The sequence below is a fragment of the Scophthalmus maximus genome, chromosome 12, assembly GCF_022379125.1.
Source record: "Scophthalmus maximus strain ysfricsl-2021 chromosome 12, ASM2237912v1, whole genome shotgun sequence".
Lineage (NCBI taxonomy): Eukaryota > Metazoa > Chordata > Actinopteri > Pleuronectiformes > Scophthalmidae > Scophthalmus > Scophthalmus maximus.
Genome location: NC_061526.1, coordinates 13593288 through 13615172, shown reverse-complemented (window position 1 = coordinate 13615172; position 21885 = coordinate 13593288). Strand labels below are relative to the sequence as shown.

General features: G+C 45.4%; 1 protein-coding gene across 1 annotated transcript; it reads left to right on the top strand.

Moving 5' to 3' along the window:
* Positions 1 to 61: 61 nt before the first annotated feature.
* On the top strand, positions 62 to 21881 carry utp20 (UTP20 small subunit processome component). The gene is made up of 61 exons (XM_035620322.2): positions 62 to 261; positions 527 to 607; positions 691 to 757; positions 911 to 1043; positions 1170 to 1358; positions 1987 to 2068; positions 2286 to 2423; positions 2647 to 2802; positions 2971 to 3123; positions 3267 to 3401; positions 3488 to 3565; positions 3648 to 3826; positions 3967 to 4131; positions 4734 to 4822; positions 5301 to 5406; positions 5497 to 5647; positions 5845 to 5907; positions 5996 to 6163; positions 6480 to 6556; positions 6772 to 6851; positions 7029 to 7293; positions 7415 to 7600; positions 8034 to 8124; positions 8349 to 8434; positions 9156 to 9281; positions 10052 to 10218; positions 10576 to 10784; positions 10941 to 11084; positions 11222 to 11301; positions 11387 to 11622; positions 11719 to 11863; positions 11998 to 12085; positions 12335 to 12478; positions 13158 to 13211; positions 13341 to 13493; positions 13577 to 13732; positions 13901 to 14041; positions 14142 to 14279; positions 14388 to 14527; positions 14708 to 14790; positions 14977 to 15293; positions 15391 to 15530; positions 15849 to 16005; positions 16231 to 16329; positions 16470 to 16637; positions 16788 to 16954; positions 17073 to 17220; positions 17317 to 17433; positions 17602 to 17772; positions 17927 to 18058; positions 18216 to 18326; positions 18455 to 18604; positions 18783 to 18965; positions 19131 to 19262; positions 19344 to 19476; positions 19597 to 19781; positions 19886 to 19957; positions 20053 to 20328; positions 20798 to 20924; positions 21073 to 21218; positions 21318 to 21881. The coding sequence occupies exons 1-61, from the start codon at positions 211 to 213 to the stop codon at positions 21471 to 21473; spliced, it is 8460 nt and encodes a 2819-aa protein (XP_035476215.2). The 5' UTR covers positions 62 to 210; the 3' UTR covers positions 21474 to 21881.
* The last annotated feature ends 4 nt before the right edge of the window (positions 21882 to 21885 follow it).

Sequence of the window (21885 nt, the reverse complement as noted above, 5' to 3'; positions counted from 1 at the left end):
GACGCCTCGCTTCTTCGCCCACCACGCGGAAGGGAGAGAAAAAAATCCCCCACAATGCTTTGTTGCAACATGGCCGCGTCCTGGTGTCGGCGTGTGTGTAAACAGTTTTAACATCGACCAAGAAGCAAAAGTTAAGTTTTTCATGAATCGCTTGGATCGCAAGCCAGTCTTTGGAATACAACCGTCTTTTTACCAGACAACGGAGCAAAGATGAAGATCAAGTCCAAGTCTTCGTATCACAAGTCGGAGAACACCTACAGGGTGAGACTCAACACACACACACACACACACACACACACACACTGCAGCATGGTGCTGACACTGTGTGTAAATCTAATCATTTTAATAGTGTAGTTCCACTTTGTTATGTAAGTGGAGTGATTTCACTCGGATGTTAAAGTCGAATAGTTTATTGAACATGTGGCATTTAGGCTAAAATCCCTGTCTCGTTATTACAGCATCATAGATCATTTCTCTCTCTGCCACAGCAGAATATGTATCAACTCTTCTGACTTGTCTCTCTCAGTTTCTCACTTTTGCTGAAAGACTTGCCAATGTCAACATCGATGTCATCCATCGTATTGACAGAACCGGATCTTATGCTGAGGTATGTACAGCCCCTAACATGGAACCATGTATGTATTTTGAACTCCCCTGTTTTTGCTAATGACATCTTTGCTCCCGATGCAGGAAGTAGAAACATACTTTTCTGAGGGGCTGACAAAATGGAGGGACCTCAACTTGACGGAGCATTTCAGTAAGTACAATACATCACGAGGAAAATGCCACACCACTTGCTGTTTAATTCACCCTGTAGTTAAATGATATGTTGTGTACAGAAAAAGCTGTATCTGAGAAACAGTGTTGTCTTTTTGCGGCTTATGTAACTCTAATGCTGTTTCCTCTGCAGCAACGTTTCTGAAAGAGGTATCCAACAAGAGCCAGTCGTTCAACATGCTGGTCTTCCACCAGAAGTCGATAGTGGAGTGTCTGAAAACGCACCTGGCTGTCAAGAGCAGCATGGCCTACCAACCACTGCTGGAGTGAGTGTTATGCCAGAGGCAATGAGTTGTTCGTCAAATGCCAATAAGCTATTTGGTCCCCTTTTTTGCCGCTACTGCGTAAACATGACATGGCACTAACTCCAGTTATGTCCTCTCACCTTCCAGCCTGGTGGTTCAGCTGGCCAGAGACCTGCAGACTGACTTCTATCCTCACTTCCCTGACTTCTTCGTTCTCATCACCTCACTGCTGGACACGAAGGACACAGAGGTCCTGGAGTGGGCGTTCACCTGCCTCTCCTACCTCTACAAGTACCTGTGGAGGGTCATGGTGAAGGACATGACCAACATCTACAGGTGAGAAATAAGTTTGGATGCTTCACAGGGGAATGTGTTTTTCCATTGAACCTTGGGAATAAATGGCATTTTCTTCCTGTCTTCTGTACCCATCTGGCTGGAAACGTGGAAATGTGACAATATAATCCTGCTCAGTCTAATCTACTGTGAGAGTGATAAAATCCAGTATGAAATGCAAGAGGTGTTATTTGGTTTGTTAGGATAATTACGTTATCGACTTATCGTACGATACATGAACATGAACTCGAACCATAATTTTATTGACCTTGATGATAGCCATTGTGTTTACATGCGTGTTTGTTGACAAAAGGATGAATGTTAACAACATTCCAGCCCGTTATCTGCTCTCTCCAGTAGCTGGAAATGGTCTTAAAATGATAATAATATCAGTTCTCGCAATAATTTCTGGGACAATATATAGTCCAACAAAAAGTAGTTATTGTCCGGTGATATAGGTGTTATGTTTTCTTTTGTAATTATTTGTTTTTATTACTGTACCAGTTCTAATTAGGTCAGGTCTCTGGCCCACTATTCCCTGCTGCCAAAACGGATACAAGTGTGTTGTCGGCAATCAGACCGCCTACAGGTCACCTGTTGGTCAACATTAACACCTCTTTCCATCCCACAGTTTGTACAGCACTCTGCTGGCACACAAGAAGGATCATATCCGCAAGTTTGCAGCAGAGAGCTTCTCATTTTTGATGAGAAAGGTGGGTGACTTGTCTGTGATCAGTCTTCAAACATGAATACAGGTTTTGCTTCCTCGTGATTTTTTATAGTTGGAAACTGGTGTGATGGATTTAATTTAGGGGGGGAAAAAAGTTTGTTTAAATATAATTCTGTATGTGTTTTGGTAGTAACTTATTTTGTGTTTCAGTGTATCCTGTGGCCATCAATGATAAATTCATAACTCATCTCCTCCCACAGGTTCCAGATCTCGATGCCCTGCTGACTCATGTGTTCTCAGACCTGCAGCAGCATCCCGACAAGGCAGAAGGAACGGGTCAGCTGCTGTTCGAGATGTGCAAAGGAGTCCGAAACATGTTCCACTCCAACGCTGCAAATGTAGGTTTTTATTTTTGGGCTAAATATTTGCACTAAATTGAATTTTCTCTTTGTCTTGTTGCTCTCAGTCTCAGAAATCCAGAATGGGTCAGACCATTGAAAAAATAAGCAAAGAAAGAGCAGTCTGTCCGTTACTCAGGAAATGTATAGCATCATAATGTGGTAATGTCGTAGAATAGGAGATTGAAGTTTATTTTCTGTTTCTCTGCGCCATTCTCTCCAGGCTCTCCCTGTGGCTCTGCGTAAGCTCGGCCCAACAACCAACCCAGGAGTCTCTCTGCCCTGGGACACTGTCAGGGATGCTCTGGATCACATGGCCCAGGCTGCAACCAATCACGTTGACAGAGAACACTTCCTGGTTTTATGGGAGTCCATACAGGTAAAGCGTCACTCTGTCAGAGCAATAGGTAGAACATTTAGACGAACACCACTGATCCCTTATTCAGGTTTGAAACATTCAATGTTTCATTTCAGGCACTGTCTGGGTCTCGTGTGAAGTTCCTTTCTCCCCTTGTGTCTGATAATGGTGCTGTGTCCCTACGTACAGGTCAGTGTGGTCGAGGTCCTTGGTTTCGTGGAGGCGAAGGGAGCTGAGGCCAGCGAGGCAGCGGAGCAGCTGGAGAGGCTGCTGTTCATTCTCCACACCCTGGTGTCCCACAGAGACGGAGCCAAGATCACCAAGCCGGAGGCCGTCTGCCAGGTAAGACGGCAAGATAGTTCATGAGATTATGCTTCATATACAAATACCATATATGTATATTTAACCTATAACTTAATGTTGCATCATGTAGCTCGTTTCTTTTGAATGTTTGTTTTCACCTTCTTATTTGCCTGTGCCTGCAGACGGTGCTGCGGCTGATTCAGAGCTCGGCTCTGTCAGCTCCCTGTTCCCGCCTGCTCCTCCAGATCCTCTCTTCTCTTCTCCTCGGGGAGAGCATCAGCTTGCCCAAGTCCCTTATCCAGGAGACGGTGCAGAAGGTGACAAGAAAAACCTTCACACGTTCTTGTTATTAAGTGTGTGTGTGCGCAGGGTTTTCTGAATTTTAAAAACTTTTATGCAACAGGTGTTTGGCAGTTCAATGGGACAAGACCTGATCATAGAGTTCACCAAGGAGATGTTCACCATGAAACAGTTTGAGCAGGTGAGTCGCCACCAGAGTGATGTACTCAGCGTTTTCCTCTGTTTGCGTGTCTGACACTAACTTCTTCTTCCCTCTTCTCCAGCTTTTCCTCCCCAGCCTGCTAAGCTTCACCGCTGGGTTGTTCAGTTGTGGCAATGTGCTGTCCCGCCACAGTGGCCTGGAGGTGCTGGTCAGCCTGATCCTTGCCAAAGCCCCTCCCCCGACAGATGGCTCCATGGCCTTTGAAACCTATCCACTGCTCTTCACCGGACAGAGCACAGGGTGAGATGACTACAGTATACCTCAAATATTTCACCATCACATTTAAAGTCTATTTAGATTTGAGAAGGCTGTATGACTCATGTATTTAAGCCACTGTACTCTTCTCCATGAGCTCAATGTGTACTTCTCTCCTCCTGCAGAGTGTTGAGCAGTAAGGAAGCAGGTCAGGTGAGTAACACGACATCGGAGCAGCCAGCAGTGTCGGAGCTGGTGCTGTCTCTCATTAGATTCCCTGAGGAGCAGGACCAGTCCATCACTGACCTGTCTCTGCCTTGGTCCGCCCTGATGCTGCTGCCACACGTCAGGTAACACACACACACACACGCACACGCACATACACACACACACACACTCACACTCACACTCACACAAGTAAAATAACCAAATATCAGAAGGATGTAACTGTAATGGAAAACTTGATACATAATCAGGCAGACGGAGACCGTGGATGTATTACGCAGAAGTGTTTATTCAAGAGCTCAATACTGAGGAGATTTCTAGGCAGATACACACATCACAGGTGGACAGTATGATGCCATCCAAAAGTCTAACCTGTCCCAAATCATTAAGGTGTATTTAATCCTCTCAGAACCACGTGCCTTTATCTAACAGAGTGACTCCTCGTCTACCTCTATAGAAACTCTCCGTCATCTCTACTCTACACAACAGGGCATCTTAAACTAGCAGCATGTGCTTCTGGCCCCATAAGGCAACCTCGCTGAAGATTAAAACATTCCCTCTTAAAAAAAATTCCCCAGCGGTCAAAGCAGTAGCCCTGACTGCACTCTGCTTCCTCGCTTCCTTCCTTTCACTCACTTGCAAGCATTGATTACTGAAAGGTCTGACTGATGTCTTTTTTTATCATTTTCTTACTGATCTATTGTATTTACTGTTTTTAATTTTTCAGACCTCTGGCTGCGGTTAGTGTTGTTCCGGCTGTGAGCGCTCTCTTAAACCACCTGCTCTGTCAGATCGAGACAGGGGAACTGGGGAAAGGTTTGTAATATCTTAGTTTTATATATTTTTTATTTTCTTGTATGGAAACTGTCAGAAGCATAAATAGCAAAAGGCTCATGGCAACAAAAATGTTTGTGAATTATTGAAAACAGTCGTAAGTTAATTTATCTGTAAAAAATATGTAATGATTTTGATAATTGATTAATCATCTGTCGGACAATATTATTTGAAGGACTGCATGGAATAGGACACAATTTTTTTGGCTAAATAATTAATCAACAATTTTTTTGTGCTTTACAAATATAAAGTGGAATTTATGATACTAATTGTTTGAATGGAAATCTTGAGCCAGTGAGCAACAGTTGTGATTCTTTGAATGAGATTTTTGAAAAATCTTCCCAAAAACAAATAAATCTGTTTCTCTCTGGAGTGTCCCCCTACTCACAAACCAGATTTTGAATTATCGCGTTAAGTTTTGATGTTCATACGAACTGACTGTAGCTCCTCCACCCTCCAGCTGGTCTGTTCGTAGCCAGACAGGCGCTGAGCTGCCTCCTCAGTCTGGACGGCTCTGCCCAGCTTCTCTCCCTGGTGACTGTGGACAAGATCACCTCAATCCTCAGGTGTGCACTTCACCACTTCATGTCCTTCACAAAACAATAAAACTTCTGTTACATTTTCCATTTCACTTACTATCATTCTTATCATTACAGGAAGTTTCCTACAGACCTATCTGCACTGTTGCTAGGAGACCTCTACTATACCCGCCTGTCACTCAGCGGTGTATCAGAGCATCTGTCCCACAATGCACTGCTGGAGCTCTACCAGATTCTGCATGCCAACCTCTCCTCCAACATCTCTAAGGTTTGTCTCAAGTCACAGCAGTAGCAAATTGGTCTTAGAAAGTTGGCCTCAGTACAGAGAACCGGCTTTTCATTCTCCTATTCTGAAGATTAACTGTTTGGTTGCTTTTAGCAAATCAATTTAACTTATTAAAATAAGATCTATATCTGACAATATATAATTGTTTTACATTTATTACTTATTGTTTTCTCTTTCAGATCCGCCTTCTGACTCTGAGGATCCTCTCTCAGTTTGAGGCCGAGCTCCCTCCACTGGCTGAGGTACAGCCGCCATTCCAGATTCTCAGCAAACAACATCAAATATAGGAGTGATATAGATATTAAGCAATAAGCGTGTCTACTTGTCCAGGGCGAGGAGAATGTGGATATGCAGCCAGTGTTTGCAGTTTGCCTGCAGGCAGAGCTGGTGCCGGCCTCGGTGCAGGACTACAGAGACAAGCTGCTTCACCTGCGGAAGCTGAGGCACGACCTGGTGCAGCGCTGCCTGCCACAGGGGCCACCGGGCTCCTTCCAGCAGGTACAGAGGGAGGAGCACTGCTGGCTGTTGATATTTATTTATTTTTCTTTTTTGGAAAAAGAAACCATATGGCTGTATCAAAACTAATGACTCAATTTAAGTTGAGCAAGTTTGAGATTTCTTACATTTATTTTCCAGCCCACATATTATCGCAGAATAAGACTCCCTTCCCATTAGTAAAAGCTTCATTATCAAAATAGTAGCAGAATTAGTCTTGTTACGATCAACCAATGAATGCTGTATTGATTTTGTAGTATACCAACAGTAATGTCATTACTAACATAAAAGCATCCTGGATCCCCTTCTTTTCTTCCAGGTGCCTCTGCGTTACCTCATCGCGATGCTGTTTGTCAACTTCAGGCCACTGTGGGACGCCATCATTGAGCTTCTTGTGTGAGTATAATCAAATCCTACCAAAAAGAATTCAGCTGAATTCTACACTCTTATGTGGCTTTGATTTGTCCTTTCCTTTTTTTTAGTAGATCATGCAATGAGTACATTTTTTTTTCCAAACGTGCACTATTATGGGTTGTTGGCATTTTATTGTAGCTTTCAACATGTTAATATTTTGCAGAGCCTTGTCTGAATGTTTTATTTCCTCCTCACAGGAGCCATGCCAGAGGGATGGACAACAAAGACTTCTGGGCCGTCTACCATGAGCATCTGGAGATGGTGGCAGGGCTGTCAGGTAAGGCTCCCTGCTGGGCTGCTGGATTCTGCTGCAACATATTGCAGCATATTATCAGATGCTAACACACACAGATTGATGCATGGTGTCATGTAAAAAAAAATGCACAAAGGGAAATGCAGAGTACGCATGCAAAATGTGGGAAAAACATAAATCTCTATACTATGCCTGTCACAGAAAAAGAACTGCAGGAGAATGATGAAGATGACGCCAGTGATGACGAGGAAGAGTCTAGTCATCGGAGTGAGCCGGGCTGCAACGTCATTGAAAGTGGGGATGTTGGGGTGCTGTTCCTGAAGCAGCTGAAGTTGACCTCTGACCCCAATGACAGGACGGACTTCCCCAACTTCCGCAGCCTGCTGTGGCGCACAATGGCCCAGTTTCCTGACAGGGTGGAACCACGCAGCCGAGAGCTGAGTCCTTTGCTGCTCAGGTTCATTAGGTCAGTGCTTGAAAATTCTGTTAATTTAGGTAAAAAATGTGCCTGATTAATCATTTCAAAGAGTAGATATGCCACATGAGTGCAAGAATGAAGTCCTGAAGCTTTTTGTATTTGTTGTCAGGAATGAGTTTTATCCCGCCGACCTGCTGCTAGCCCCTACTCAGGACCTGAGGAAGAGGAACGATGCAGCCCTAGAGGATCCTGGGATGGCTGTGGAGGGAGAGGAGGAGAGAGAGGAAGAGGAGCATGATATGGAAGAGAAAGGCGCACAGCAGAGGAAGGCACTTCCGAAGAGAGCTGCCGCCAAGTAAGACATCACTGCTCATCATCACACGGCTGGCAGCCGAGTTAACATTAGCTTGATGTTGTCAACAGATGGGTACGTCCCTCTGCAGTGGGAGGAGACCAAAAACTGAGCTAAAAGGAGAGTGGATAGTAGACTGGCATAAATCAGGTTGACAGAAACATAACTCCAAATGAATGCTTATGTTGTTCATGGATGATTAAAAAGGCAACTACTGAATACACCACCCAAAATCCTTGTTATACTTTAGGTTATGTGGAAGGATCAAACCGCAGCACACTGAGAATGAATGGACTTAAAATACTGAACCATACTGACAAAAGTTGTCTTACACCATCAGAATAACTCAAATCGACATTCTTCATGTTGGGATTTTCAGTGGTAAGTGGTACTGTTCATGACGTCCTTTTCCCAATTATGTTATTTCCTCCCACAGGCAGCTGATTGCCCATCTCAAAGTTTTTGCCAAATTCGCCAACCCCCGTGCGCTCTACCTGGAGGGGAGTCTCAGCGAACTCTATAACCAGGTGATCCTGATATTTCACATGCATCTGTACATGAACCAATATCACAGCTGCTTGATACTGAATGTGTTTATCTCCTTGAATGTTGTCATGGTTTTTTGCGAATGTGAACATATGTAGATATTTTTCAGCAATGCAAAAAGATAGAATAAACAGTGAGGTTGAGTTTGTCGTCATGCATCAAACCAGCATGATGTATTTCTCTCTCCGTCTGTGTCTGTTTTCAGTTGCTCTGCCACCAGGACCAGCAGATTCAGCGAGCGGCGCTGGAATGTGTTCTCACGTACAAAGACCCCAACATAGTTCCGTACAAGTAAGACAATGACCCTAATCAGCCCTAAAAGATGGACAGGAAAACAAATGTACAGTATTGAGATAACAGTCTCCCAGTGTGTCCATTCTCCTCAATGGGATCATTGTGAGCTGCTTAGATAAACTGCGGCTCTGGTCATTAAACCTCTATGGTTACACAGTGAGGAATGTTCACTTCCACTTCGGTGCTGACTTTGCCCGACATGATGCCGTCTACTATCTGTTATCAAGCTATCCACTTACTGCACAGCCAGCCCAGTGCAGACAGGTGTGTGCTTCAGGGGAAGCTTTGCATTACAGGTGTGTGGGTGTGTTTGTCTTTGTTCAGGCCTGGTTTCTGGACAGGACTTCTTTCTGCCTGTTTTTGTGTTGCTTGTTTGCTGTAATTAATTATTATTCAATAGATATATAAAGTATTAATGAAATTATATTTTGGACCAATGGGAGTTTCTTGATCCCAAGTTTGAGTCTTTGAATAATAAGCACTATAAGCGATCACTGCAAACCACAGGGGTGTTGCGCGTGTCCCAGGGGTTTGACCGTGTCCCAGGGGTTTGACCGTGTGTGTGTGTGTGTGTGTGTGTGTGTGTGTGTGTGTGTGTGTGTGTGTGTGTGTGTGTGTGTGTGTGTGTGTGTGTGTGTGTGTGTGTGTGTGTGTGTGTGTGTGTGTGTGTGTGTGTGTGTGTGTGTGTGTGTGTGTGTGTGTGTGTGTGTGTATTCAGGGAGAATCTTGAGAAGCTTCTGGATGACAAACACTTCAAAGAGGAGATTGTCCATTTCAACATTTCCGAGGAGACCGGAGTGATTGATGCTTCACACAGAGCCAGACTGATCCCACTGCTTATGAGGTACAGTATGTGTATGTATGACATCTGTCTGTCCCAGTATCTTGAAGAGATTTTTTTTTACCTCTGTATAGAACTAGGTTAGATGTTTCCAATCCCTAACAGACATGAGAGTGGTATCCTAAACATTTAAACTATTCCTTGAACTTCTTCGGGACCACTTTGCTCATTTTGTGAGTATTTTTATTGAACTATTAAACATCGGCCATGGTTTACACATTAACCAAGAAGCACAGCAAGATGGTTCATGGTTTCATTTCTTTTCATCTGCTAGAAAGCAGAAAGAGGGTTGTTCTTTTACACACAAACACACACACACACACACACACACTCTCTGTCCCAAGCCAGTCCGTCGCCCAACATTTCAATTGTTGAAAATCAATATTGGTTCTATGTTTCATTCATCCAACAGTTAACATGGAAGCAGCCTTCTTCCTCCAGTCACACTCTTGCCCGAACATACCTGCAACACTCCACATAAAGAATTAATAGCATCACAACTATAATGAATTTAAGTTCACATGTTAATGTGAAATGTCCCTTTTTAAACGAATAAACATTAATACAAACAACTGGAAAAAATAATCAATAATCTAATCTAGGGAAATCCTAAACTACCTTGTTTAAGTTAACTGTGTCCTCAAATTGTTAAGTATAAAAATACATTTTCCTAAATGCTTTCTGATCATAAAGTGGGTCAGCTTTAGAAGAAGTATCTAAACTAATTGTGATATTCTCTCAGTCAAGCCTTGTTTTTGATCTTCCTGATGCAGGGTCCTGTTTGGGCGTCTGCGCAGCAAAGCGGGCAGTAAGTTCCAGGGCAAAGCCACCGCCTCTTCCCGCTCCTCCATCATTCTGCGTTTCCTGGCGGGCTGCCAGGCCGAGGAGTTGGGAATGTTCATCGACCTGCTGCTGGAGCCCGTCTGCCATCACAGCCAAGGTAGAAAATAAAAGATTTTCTCAGATGGAAAACGTTGCTTTTTTTTCCCTACCACACAATAAAACATTGTGTAGGAAGCTACAGGAAACGCCTTACCTTTTTGAAGACAAGAACAGTGGATTCTCAACAGTATTTTTAGTTTCATTCAACATAAGTTTGAGTTCAAAAGTTTGTTACAAATGTGGGTGTCTAATTAAGATAAACAATTATCTGTACATGGCTAAAGTTCTAAGCTCTTCTAACTGGTAGATCAACTTGGGGTCACTGTTGAATGATTTTCTGAGACTCAGACGTATAAAAACAGCATTTGAACAGTTGAAGTTCCCCTCTCAATCTTTTCCTTTGCTGTGTCTTCAGGCTCTTGTCTGGCAGCGGTGGAGAGAGCAATCGCTGAGACGGATGCAGGCGCAATCCTGCCGCTGGGCCGTCTGCACAGCCTCCTCAACATCATCAGCGTGGTGATCCAGAAACTGGGCCACCTCATCCACATCTATCTGCCCAAAGTGCTGCAGATCCTGCTGTGCGTCACTGCGTCCGTGTCCACCGTCCTGGACAGCAGGGAGCAGGTAACCAGCGGGGGGGATTTAATAAAAAGGAGCTTGTTTGTTATGATCAGATTCCTGAATTCTTTCTCATACAGTATAAATTAGAATCAGCAAGACGACGCGAAAGCATCTCAAACACACTACATTAAAATTTGGTACATTTATTTTCGTTTGCAGCTGAAAGCAGGTTGCATCAGTCCTCTGAAGAACCTTAGGCGACTCGGCATCCTGAGGATCCAGGACTTTTTCGACGGCTTTGACTCTTACAGCTTCAGCCAAGACGAGCTGGATGCCGTCTTCCAGGCTGTAGTCTGGCCTCAGGTGCATATTGCAAAGGACTTTTGGGTTGTTTTTGTTGTTATTATTGTTGTTGTTGTTCTGGGTTTTTATTGTGTTTTTTGCATTTGTCTGTTGATCTAGTTCATCTACAAGTTAAAATGTCTCTTTTTTTTGAGCAGGTGTGTCGTCTGCCCATGGAGAGTACCTACTCCCCAACCCCTTTGCTGAAACTCATCCATGTGTGGTGCAAGAATAACAGGTCAGAGACACTTCTCTTGTCTGTTTTATCCTCATCACATTTCTCAGCCCTCGAACAGTGTTAACCAGAATTTGTGTCCCTTCAGGTACTTCCCTCTTCTGGCCAAGCAAAGACCAGAACACCCAGAGTGCGGTGTCCTCTTGAACATCTTTGCCCTCCTCTCTGCCAAGAACGCTTCCCCTCCAACCATCGCCATGGTAATGGACATAGCCGAGTCTCTGGCAACGGCCGAAGACTTTGTTGCCTCAGAGATGGAGACGGAGCTGAGCGTCAACAGTAGTGCGTTCCCGCAGCCTGCAGAGGGCGCTTTTGTCACTGCAGGTGAGATGATTTGTTTGATAAAAAAGATTAAAATGAGATTGCAGCTTTCCCTAAAACAAACAAGGTTAGACGGGCGTGTTGTTGTATTTCCTCTAGATTCATTAACCCAGGGCTCCAGGCTGCTGCTGCCTCACATCTCCACTCTGCTGCGGTACCTCAGCGGCATCATACGCAACACTGACAGGCTCAAGAAGAAGAAGTTCAGAGTGCAGGTGGCCAAGGAGCTGAACATCCTCTCCAAGTGAGTGCACTGTCAACTGAGGAGATACAGTCGGTATCAGATTCTTTCTTTTTTTTCTCACCGTATCCAAGATGATCACTTGTATGAGTTAAAGTTTTTAAACGTTTTTGTGTGTGTTGCTTCGGCTCTGCCAGGGTCAGTCGATTTGTGAGCGACAAGGAGCAGAGCTCAGTGCTCATTAGCCTGTTGCTGCCGTACCTCCAGAAAGGAAAAAACCCTCAAGTAAGACTTACTAATTACATGAGACTGATTGTATATTAACACATTATTTAAAATCAAGATGTTTCTGCTTTGAAATTAAGTCTTTAAAGATATGAAGTGTTTAACGTGGGCCATGGTCAGGGCTTCTAGTCTTTTTGCAGGCATCCAGAGAAGCATGTGTGCTTGGGGGGCTCAACTCAAGTTAGAAATGCTCTTGACAGATTTGTCCTCATGTTACCGATTATTTACCTCACTCTCTGTTTGTTTCAGGAGACAGAAATCGACATCCTGGCCACCGTACAGAACCTGCTGCGACAGTGTGTGCAGCCCTCCGCCTTCCTGCAGCCCCTCAGCAAACTCTTCTCCATCATTCACAACAAGCTGCCCAGGCAGGCCCTCACCAACGTCTTCCAGGTATGACAGAAAGTCTAACAAGACAAAGCGATTACGATCACACAGTAGAGGAAATTATAGATTGTAGTTTCCGCCATTAGGTACTGAATTGAAACCTTGGGATTCCCAGGATAGATCTAAGGGTTCCCCAGAAGAAAGTCAGTTTTCTCTTTAATTTTTAAACTATTTATTTAAACTTGTGGAATACTGGAAACTTTCACCCTCTAAAATCCTCCATATAACGCTAATCCCTACACAAGTAGGTGTTGAGTCATTTTCAATATGCCACAAGCCAGAGAGGTTTTGGAACTACTGATCTAGCCTGTAACCAGTGTGGTTACTGGGTGGTGGTACTTCCACACATACAGACTACACTTGATGTTGTCCCCTGTTCTTCTCCTTATTCTCATTCTTTACTGACAAGAACATGGATAATGAAAAACATCAGTTACCAGGACAACAGCAGTATATGCTGCCAGACTTCAGTTGTCAGTTTGAGGCTGCTGTAAATTATGTTAATAATGGAAAATATTTGAATAATCTAATCGCCAGTAGGTGACAAGTGAGTGGTTTGCATATGCAGCTCTAAGGTGTTGATAACAAGCCCAGTTTGTTTTTGTGTTTGTAATTCAAAATAATGATAACACTAAATGAATGAATCCTCCTTATTCATAATCTGTCTTTGCTGCTCTGCTTTCAGACTCTGTCAGATCTGGAGCCTTCCCTCACATATATCACTGATTTGGCAGCAAAGGTAAATATAATTTATTACATACACACGATGTGTTATTATTCTCACAATAATCTCTGTGGTCAGATTCCCCTGCTTCAGTATATCACAGTCAGGGACAGAAATAAAAAAACAACCTGTCACCTTCTCCAGCTCAACGCGTTCGACAGTCGACACTTGGATGAGGTCTACTTCGACGTGCGTCTGACGGCTTTCCAAGGCGCCACCAGGCGCGTCAGAGACATGCAGACTCTGGACTTGGACTACATCAGCACCATCATACACAACTGTTTCCACACCTATGAGGTCAGTGTCCATATGAAACATGTGTGCTGTCTAATCTAATAGCTATGTCTAATCTAATAGCTCTCTCCCTTCCTTTGCTGCAGATTGGTGACATGTCGCTGGCAGACAACGCCACCTTGTGTCTGTCTGCAGTGATCGTCCAGCTGTCGGTGGTCGGAGGTGGAGAACAGATCTACAGGGACGTTGTCCAACACACCATCCTGGACGCTGTACACAAGGGGCTGCGCAGCAAGACAGAGGTGCACACACACACACACACACAGACAGACACAGACACACACACACACACACACGTTTCTTCTCATTTCTAATCATTGCTAGCTGTATCAAATAAGAGACTGTTACACACATTCAATGTGACGTAAAAATGTGGCCTCCTCCTCTGCTCTCTCCCTTCCCTCTACCAGAGTGTGCAGCACGATTACACCACTGTGCTCGCCTGCCTGGTGAAGACCTTCCCGTCCAGGAAAGAGTTCAGGGACCTGGTGCAGCTCACAGACTATAATGATCCCGAGTCTGACTTCTTCGAGCACATGAAGCACATCCAGGTGAGAGATAAACTGTCGAAACTCACACCTCCGACTCCTTTCTCCCCCTTTTCTCTCGACTGCTTCACACAAACATTGACACGTTTTCCTCTGCGTTCAGATCCACCGTCGGGGTCGTGCCTTGCGGAAGCTGGCCAAGCAGCTGACCGAGGGCACGGTGGTGCTGACGTCACGTTCCCTGCAGAATTACATAATGCCGTACGCCATGACCGCCCTGCTTGATGAGAAGATGCTCAAGGTGGCTTATCTACTGTACACACAAACATAAAGTGCAACACATTCGGTATTGAGAGAGAACTTTTTAACACTGTGCATGAAACTAAAAATGCATATTCCCACGCTGCAGCATGAGAATATGATATCAGCGTCGGTGGAGGTTGTGGGTGCCGTGTGTCGCAGGCTGACCTGGTCCAAGTACCTGTACTACCTGAAACACTTCATCCACATCCTACAGACTGCACAGGCTGAGCAGAAACTGGCTGTCAGGTAGGAACCTCCTCAAGTTATTTTTGTTGGTCTCCCTCATTCCTTTTTTTGACCCTTTGATTGTTTAAAAAATTTATTAATCGTATTTCTTCCCATTTTAATTTACAATATAATTAAAGCGTTTTGTAAAAGTCTTCCTGTCCTTCTCTTCTTTCCTCCCTCCTCTCTCGCTGAATCCAGTTTGCTAGTGACGGTTCTGGAGGCTTTCCATTTTGACCACCAGACCCTCAGCAGGGAAATGGAGGCAGCCAAGGCCAGAGAAGGTTAGTGACTCATCAGATCTTTTCTGTATCCACTCCTATTTGTTCTCTCAGTTGTAGAAACATTCAACATGTTTCTGACGCATTTGTTGGGTTTAATTTGAATACAAAAGTTTCCACTCTGGATTTTCTATCTCTTAACATTGTATAAATCGAACTAAATAGAACAACACTGTTTTTTTTTGAAAGCTGTCGCATTCGACGGAGAAGACGTGGACGAAGCTGCAGCCGAATCTGATGCAAGCGACGATGAGGAGGCAATGGAGACTGACAGTAAGGCGGCTCCATCTGAGGTTCCCATGGAAATGGACAATGATGGGGAAAATGATGGTGTCCCAGAGAAAGCGTCGACCGCTAAAGCCAAGGGACCGGTGGCTCCTAAACCTGCTGCGGGGGCCAGCGGGCTGCCACAGAGCACAGAGGAGCTAGAGTCTCTGATCCGCGCCATCCACCAGAGTGTCAACGACAACGTGTTGCCTCGCCTGCACAAGTGTCTCACTGCAAAAGTACACACACTGCACACACAAACATCAGACACACGGCATGCTCAGAAACCTCTTAAACAGCGGTGTCATAGTGAAAGTGTGTGTGTGTTTCCTCTAGGTGAAGCGCGACGAGGAGCACAAGGCGGTGAAATCAAAGGACGTGAAGGAGGAGGAGGTGGGGAGGGTGCCGATTGCCTTCGCAATGGTTAAACTGATGCAGACTCTGCCTCCGCACATCATGGAGGTCAACCTGCCCGGGTATGCTGCTGCTGTGTGGACGTACACGTGTGTGTCAGTGTGTGGCTGGTGGATGTGTTAAAACGTATGGAGGAAGAAAACAAGGGGACAGTTAAAATGTTGTAGCATTGTTTGGATAAAAAAAGATACCTGTTGTTGAGTGTGTTTGTGTGTGTGTGTGTGTGTGTGTGTGTGTGTGTGTGTGTGTGTGTGTGTGTGTGTGTGTGTGTGTGTGTGTGTGTGTGTGTGTGTGTGTGTGTGTGTGTGTGTGTGTGTGTGTGTGTGTGTGTGTGTGTGTGTGTGTGTGTGTGTGTGTGTGTGTGTGTGTGTGGTATCCAGGATCCTGATCAAGGTGTGTGTGGTGCTGAGGAACCGTTTCCAGGAGGTACGTGACGTGGCGAGAGGGACACTGGTGAAGATCATAGAGACACTGGGGTTCAGATACCTGCACTACCTGCTCAAAGAGATGCAGAGTGTCCTGGTGAAGGGCTACCAGGCAAGAGCACGCACACACACACACACACACACACACACACCCCCCAAAGAAGAGCGTACCCATTTGTGTCTTATTGTCGATTACACTTATTTGCCACAAATTTAGATCACACAAACACTTAAATCGAGACGGTTGAATTAGTAGATGGTGGCCCATGAACCACTGTTGTGAAAAGAAGAAGTTCATATTGTGTCTGAAGTGTTTTTTGCCCCCCCCCCCATCCAGGTCCACGTGCTAACGTTTACCGTGTACCAGCTGCTGTCTGCCGTCAGTTCATCATTAAAGAGTGGTGACCTGGACCCATGCATGAACATGCTCATCGATGTAAGACCTTGGCCTTTTCACTCACTGTCTAACCCGGACTCCCATCTGTCAAACAATAAGAAGGGATTAGCCATTTTCCAGTGCAAACCCCTGGTTTACATGTGTTATTTTCTACCCCCTCTCTTCTCAAAACCGGTCAGATCTTCAACAACGAGCTGTTCGGGGCTGTGGCCGAGGAGAAGGAGGTGAAGGGCATCGTCTCCAAGCTGATGGAGGCTCGACACAGCAAGAGCATGGACTCCTACGAGCTGCTAGCGCAGTTCTGCAGCAAGGAGAGCATCACCAAGCTCATACTGCCCCTGAAGGAGGTGAGGGAGGGGTTTCATTTACTTGGATTTAAGAAATGGCAAAAGAAAAAAAGATATTGTTGAAATTTTTGGGGGGTAGCTGATCGCATAAATTAATGGTTCCTCTAATGCTGTCCTTCTCCTCCTCTCTATTGTTTTATCTTCCCCCAGATACTAGAGACTACATCCAGTCTGAAGGTGTGTAACCGGGTGGGCGCGGTGCTGCGGCGACTCATCATGGGTCTACTCGTCAACGTGGGCATGACTCCTCAGGATATCTTACTGCTGTGCCACGGCCTTGTGAGCCAGAGTCTGCCACTGCTCACCAAGAGAGACCGGTACACAAAAAAATACACACACACACTTACACGTACACAAGTGCAGTAAATCTCCCAAATGCTTATTTCCACCGACTATTAACCATACTCTACTGTATACGCGTGCGTGTAATTCTAGAGAGAAAGCCTCGGCTCAGCCTCCCCCCGACCCCAGACTGCCTCCTCCCAGCTGCCTGCTCCTGCTTCCGACCCCGAAGAGAGGGGGTGCGAGAGCTCCCGTCAGCAGCCGAACCAACATGCACGTCCTGGTGGACGCTGGCCTCAAGGTAAACATCACTCAAACTGCTCTCCAGTAATCTGGTGCCATGTTTCTCAATCTTTCTAAACATTTTTTTTTATCATATGAATCATCTGTTCCTCAGCTGCTCCACCTGAGTCTGAGGAGATCCAAAGTGACGTCATCCGAGGCCTCGGCTCTCGAAATGCTGGACCCGTTCGTGCGGCTGCTGCTCGACTGCATCGACTCCATGCACGTCAAGGTACAAGTGTTGTTCACACAGATGCCCAACTGCCGTCACCCCAACTATGAGCATCGGTTGATCCAATCCATTCTTATCTTTATAATAAGTACAGTGAGAGATTATCATTTGTCCTCCCTCCACTCCCCTCCAGCCTCACCCTCTGCTTCTGTCCCCTCCTCCCTCCAGGTGATCACAGAGGCTCTGGTGGGCTTCACCTGGCTGCTGAAGTTCCCTCTGCCTGCAGTGAACCAGAACGCCGAGCAGCTGACCAGGCAGCTCTTTGTGCTGCTGAAGGATTACTCCAAGGCCGGAGCGGCCCGTGGGGAGAACTACCAGCTGGTCCAGAGCTGCTTCAAGGTAAAACAAAGAAATAAACAAATACACACACGTCATATATCAATTATTCACAGTTTTGTTGTGTTTTTGAGACAATATGCAACAAAAAAAACATACATATGCAATGATTTGATCTTGTGTCTCTCTCCTGTCTGTCTTTGTGTTTGTCTCTCAGGCGATCACCATACTAGTGAAGAACGTCAAAAGCAACAACATCTCTGAGACCCAACTGCAGGTGCTGTTGGGATACGCTGAGGAGGACATCTACGACCAGTCTCGCCAGGCCACTGCCTTTGGTCTGCTGAAGGTAAATACTTTTTTTTTGTTGCTCGAACTTTTATGTGCAAGACAATCAGAGGATCAAATTTGTAAAATGTCATCGGAGCTTTTAGGACAAAATATTAAAGGAAAATAAAAATGTTCTGTGTGTTTTAGTTTTTTAATCCAGTTTGCGTCTTTTTCAGGCGATTCTATCCAGGAAGCTTGTAGTTCCAGAGATGGAGGAGGTGATGAAGAAAGTTGCCACGCTGTCTGTCACCGGTAGCAACGCCATGATCAGGATCCACTGTCGACAGGTACTAACACACACAAAAACAAAATCAACATAACATAGGGGATGAGCTACATTTTCCCCTCTCTGCTACAATAAAGAGATGGTATATCTGCAGTTCAGGCAGTAAGTGAAAGTGTTTGTGTCACGCAGATCTATCTGAAGTACCTGCTGGACTACCCACTGGGGAGGAAGCTGGGACGGCACCTGGACTTCGTGGTGGCCCAGCTGAACTACGAGCACGACACAGGCAGGGAGTCTGTACTGGAGATGCTGGCGTACGTCTTCCAGACTTTCCCTCAGGTCAGTAAATTTCTGTAAAAACTATTGTTTTTCACCCAACATATATACGCAGAAACACACCCATATAAATCCATAATCTACTGTTACATTGGGCCTAATTCATGTCAATAACTTATATATATCAAAGATATCAAAGATCCACAAATCACAGGATTTTTTTCCTGTTTTCATCCTTCAGAACCTGCTGTTGCAGTACAGCGGTTTGTTCTTTGCACCCATGGCGCTGGTCGTGGTCAACGATGACTCTGCACGCTGTAAAAAAATGGCTGCCATGGCCATCAAGGCCCTGCTAACCCAGCTGGACTCGAACCACCAGAACACCTTGTTCTCCCTCGTCAACACCTGGCTGAACGCAGAAAAGGTACACAGGAACCGAAATGCTTGTAAAACAGAAATTTTTTAGCCAGAAGTTGATTATTTTGTCACTTTAACTTATCTTTGCTTTAGGCGCTTTACAGTTACTTCAACGGTTCCTTTTACATTTGAATAAGATCTCAGTTTAACCGGATGTCTCCCTCCTTCCCAGGCGAGCCTGCGGCGTCTCGGGGCTCAGGTTTGCGGCCTGTTCGTGGAGGTGGAGGAGGAGAGGTTCACCCGTCGACTGGACGACCTGCTGCCTCTGCTGGAGAAAGAGATCAACCCTGACAAATACGATGATGTAGGCGTCCAACATATTCGCGCCACCAAAAGTTTGAAATCGGAGGAAACACAATAATTTGTAACTTTATCTATCTTTCAGATCGAAGAGGAGCAGGATGAGAAGGGAGCAGACAGGCTGCTGTTCAGTTATCTGAATCTCATCACTAAACTCGGCCAACACTGCAGCCTGCTGGAGCTCAGCAAGCCGCACGACACACTCTTTCGCATCTGGGGTAAAGACCCAACACAAACACACACATACACACACACCACTACTTACTTACACAGCCAAAATCCACATACACTCACTCAAAAACTCACAACTTTTTTCCCCCCCTCTTAAACGCCTGCAGGTCACATTGAAGCCCACCTGCGGTACCCTCACTGCTGGGTGTGGCTGACGGCCTCGCAGCTCTTCGGCCAGATGTTTGCAGCCCAGCAGGCAGAACAGCTGGTCGCTGTTTGGAGAGGAGAGGGTGGAGACACTTCATCTCAGTCAGTGGCCATAGCCTTCATCACCAGCAACCTGGACAAGAAGGTGAGGCCAAGCACCACTCTTAATTTATAAAAAAAAAAAAAATTGCATCGTATTCTCCGGTTATTCTGAACAAATTCTTCTTTCCTTCCACTGCTGCCGTCTAGATTAGAGAGTTGGCGTTATCGTTCTGCCATCAGCTACAGTCCAAGTTCCTGGACACGGCGTCAGGAGAGCAGGTGCACGAACACAACCTGCCGCCTCTCAGACATATTTCAGCTCATTACGCACGATCAGATTTGACTGAAGGACGTTTTATTCTCCGCCCCCACAGGTGATCAAGAACCTGCTGTTCGTCGGCAAGGTGATCTACCTCATTTCCCCCGAGTCTGACGCCACGCCCCTTCAGGGAGATGTGGAAGAGGAGCAGAGGGAGAATGGAGATGAAGAAGAGGGAGAGCTGGATGAGGAAGGGGAGAGGGAGGAAGACAAGCAAGAGGAGGAGGAGGAAGACAAGGACAATCGACCACCTTCTCTGCTGTGGTTGATCAGGAAGTTGTCTCTTATGGCCAAGAGGGAAGCGGCAAACAGTCCCAAAGTTCCCCTAAAGGTAACCATGGAAACCAATTGTTCTCTGATTGGTGAAGACGAGCATGCTGGTATTCAGACTCTTCTTCCAGTTAATAGGTTTGAACTTAATACATTGACAGACGTTTAGACTCTTTAAGAACCAACTGCGGTTTACCTTCTCAAAACACATCTACTCTATCTGCAGCGGTGTGTTATTTGTAGGCCCAATGAATTGGGGCTAATTTGTAAGATCAAGTCATTTAGGAGGCAACATAGATCTCTAAAGAAGTTTTAATTGAACAGAGGCAAAGTTCATTCAGCCATAATGACCATGTTAATATACTTTCATGTCCATCATGACAAACATAACCCTTTTTTAAAGAATTAATTTGACACAGCCCTCTTGGTTGACATTTTTGTCTGTTGCATCTATCAACACTTGGGGGGGGGGGACACTTACAGTGTCTCGGTTGTAATTTTATGTTCTTTCCCTTCACTCTCTCCCACAGAGAACATGTGTGTTTAAGTTCCTAGGAGCCATCGCCATGGACCTGGGAAAGGAAAGGCTCGGAGCGTATCTGACCACTATCATCACCCCTCTGTACAGAGAGCTGGACAGCACCTACGCAGACCAAAGTAACTGCATGTCTCAATTAAAACCTCAAAAATGCTGGCACACATACACTTACTGTAGTCCAAGTACCATTGTCACATGGGAAAAATGGCCAAATGACAAAAAATGATCCTCAAAATCTCTCACCCCTGCTCTCTGTCTCGTGTCTAGACCCCACACTGAAGAACCTGGCGCAGGAGCTGATCGAGCTGCTGAAGAAACAAGTGGGACTGGAGAAATTCTCACTGGCCTTCTCCGCTGTGCAAAAGGAGTTTTCACAGAGGCGAGCTGCACGGAAACGACACCGAGCCATGCAGGTACGATACAGGAAAATACTCATATACGCACACAAAGAGCAGACGGCTTTATCCTTGGCAGCCCCCTAACACTTTGTCCTCATCTCTCTCTTCTCCCAGGCGGTAGCTAACCCGGAGATCGCTGCCAAGAAGAAACTCAAGAAGCACAGGAACAAAATAGAAGCCAAGAAGAGGAAGATTGAGTTCCTGCGGCCCGGATATAAAGCCAAGAAGCATCGGAGCCATGCGCTCAAAGACCTGGCCATGGTGCAGTGAGCCCCCGAAACTGACCATACCACTCAGTAAAGTGACTTCTTTTTTTTAGCAGGCAGCTGTTAGCTGCACCTCATGAACTCTGGAATCTATCGAATGTCATTTGACAAAGAAAACCTTGCGTTGGGCCAAGAAAGGCAGAGAAAGGATATTTCATGCCCTTGGTTTGCAGAAGGTCTTGGTAAAAAGCGACGGCTCAATCCATCTTCTCGCTGTTAGACATCTTTGTGTGTGTGTAATGAGACATCATCTAACTGCTGTTCCACAGCAGGACGTCTCTGTTTCACTAATGACTCCAGCTCATATGAAATGTTCCTGCTGTGAACAGATGTTAAATCATCTGATGAACAGATGATTTATATCCTCCACAGTTATAACTAGGTTTTGTAATTAAAAAAACGATGCAACATTTTTA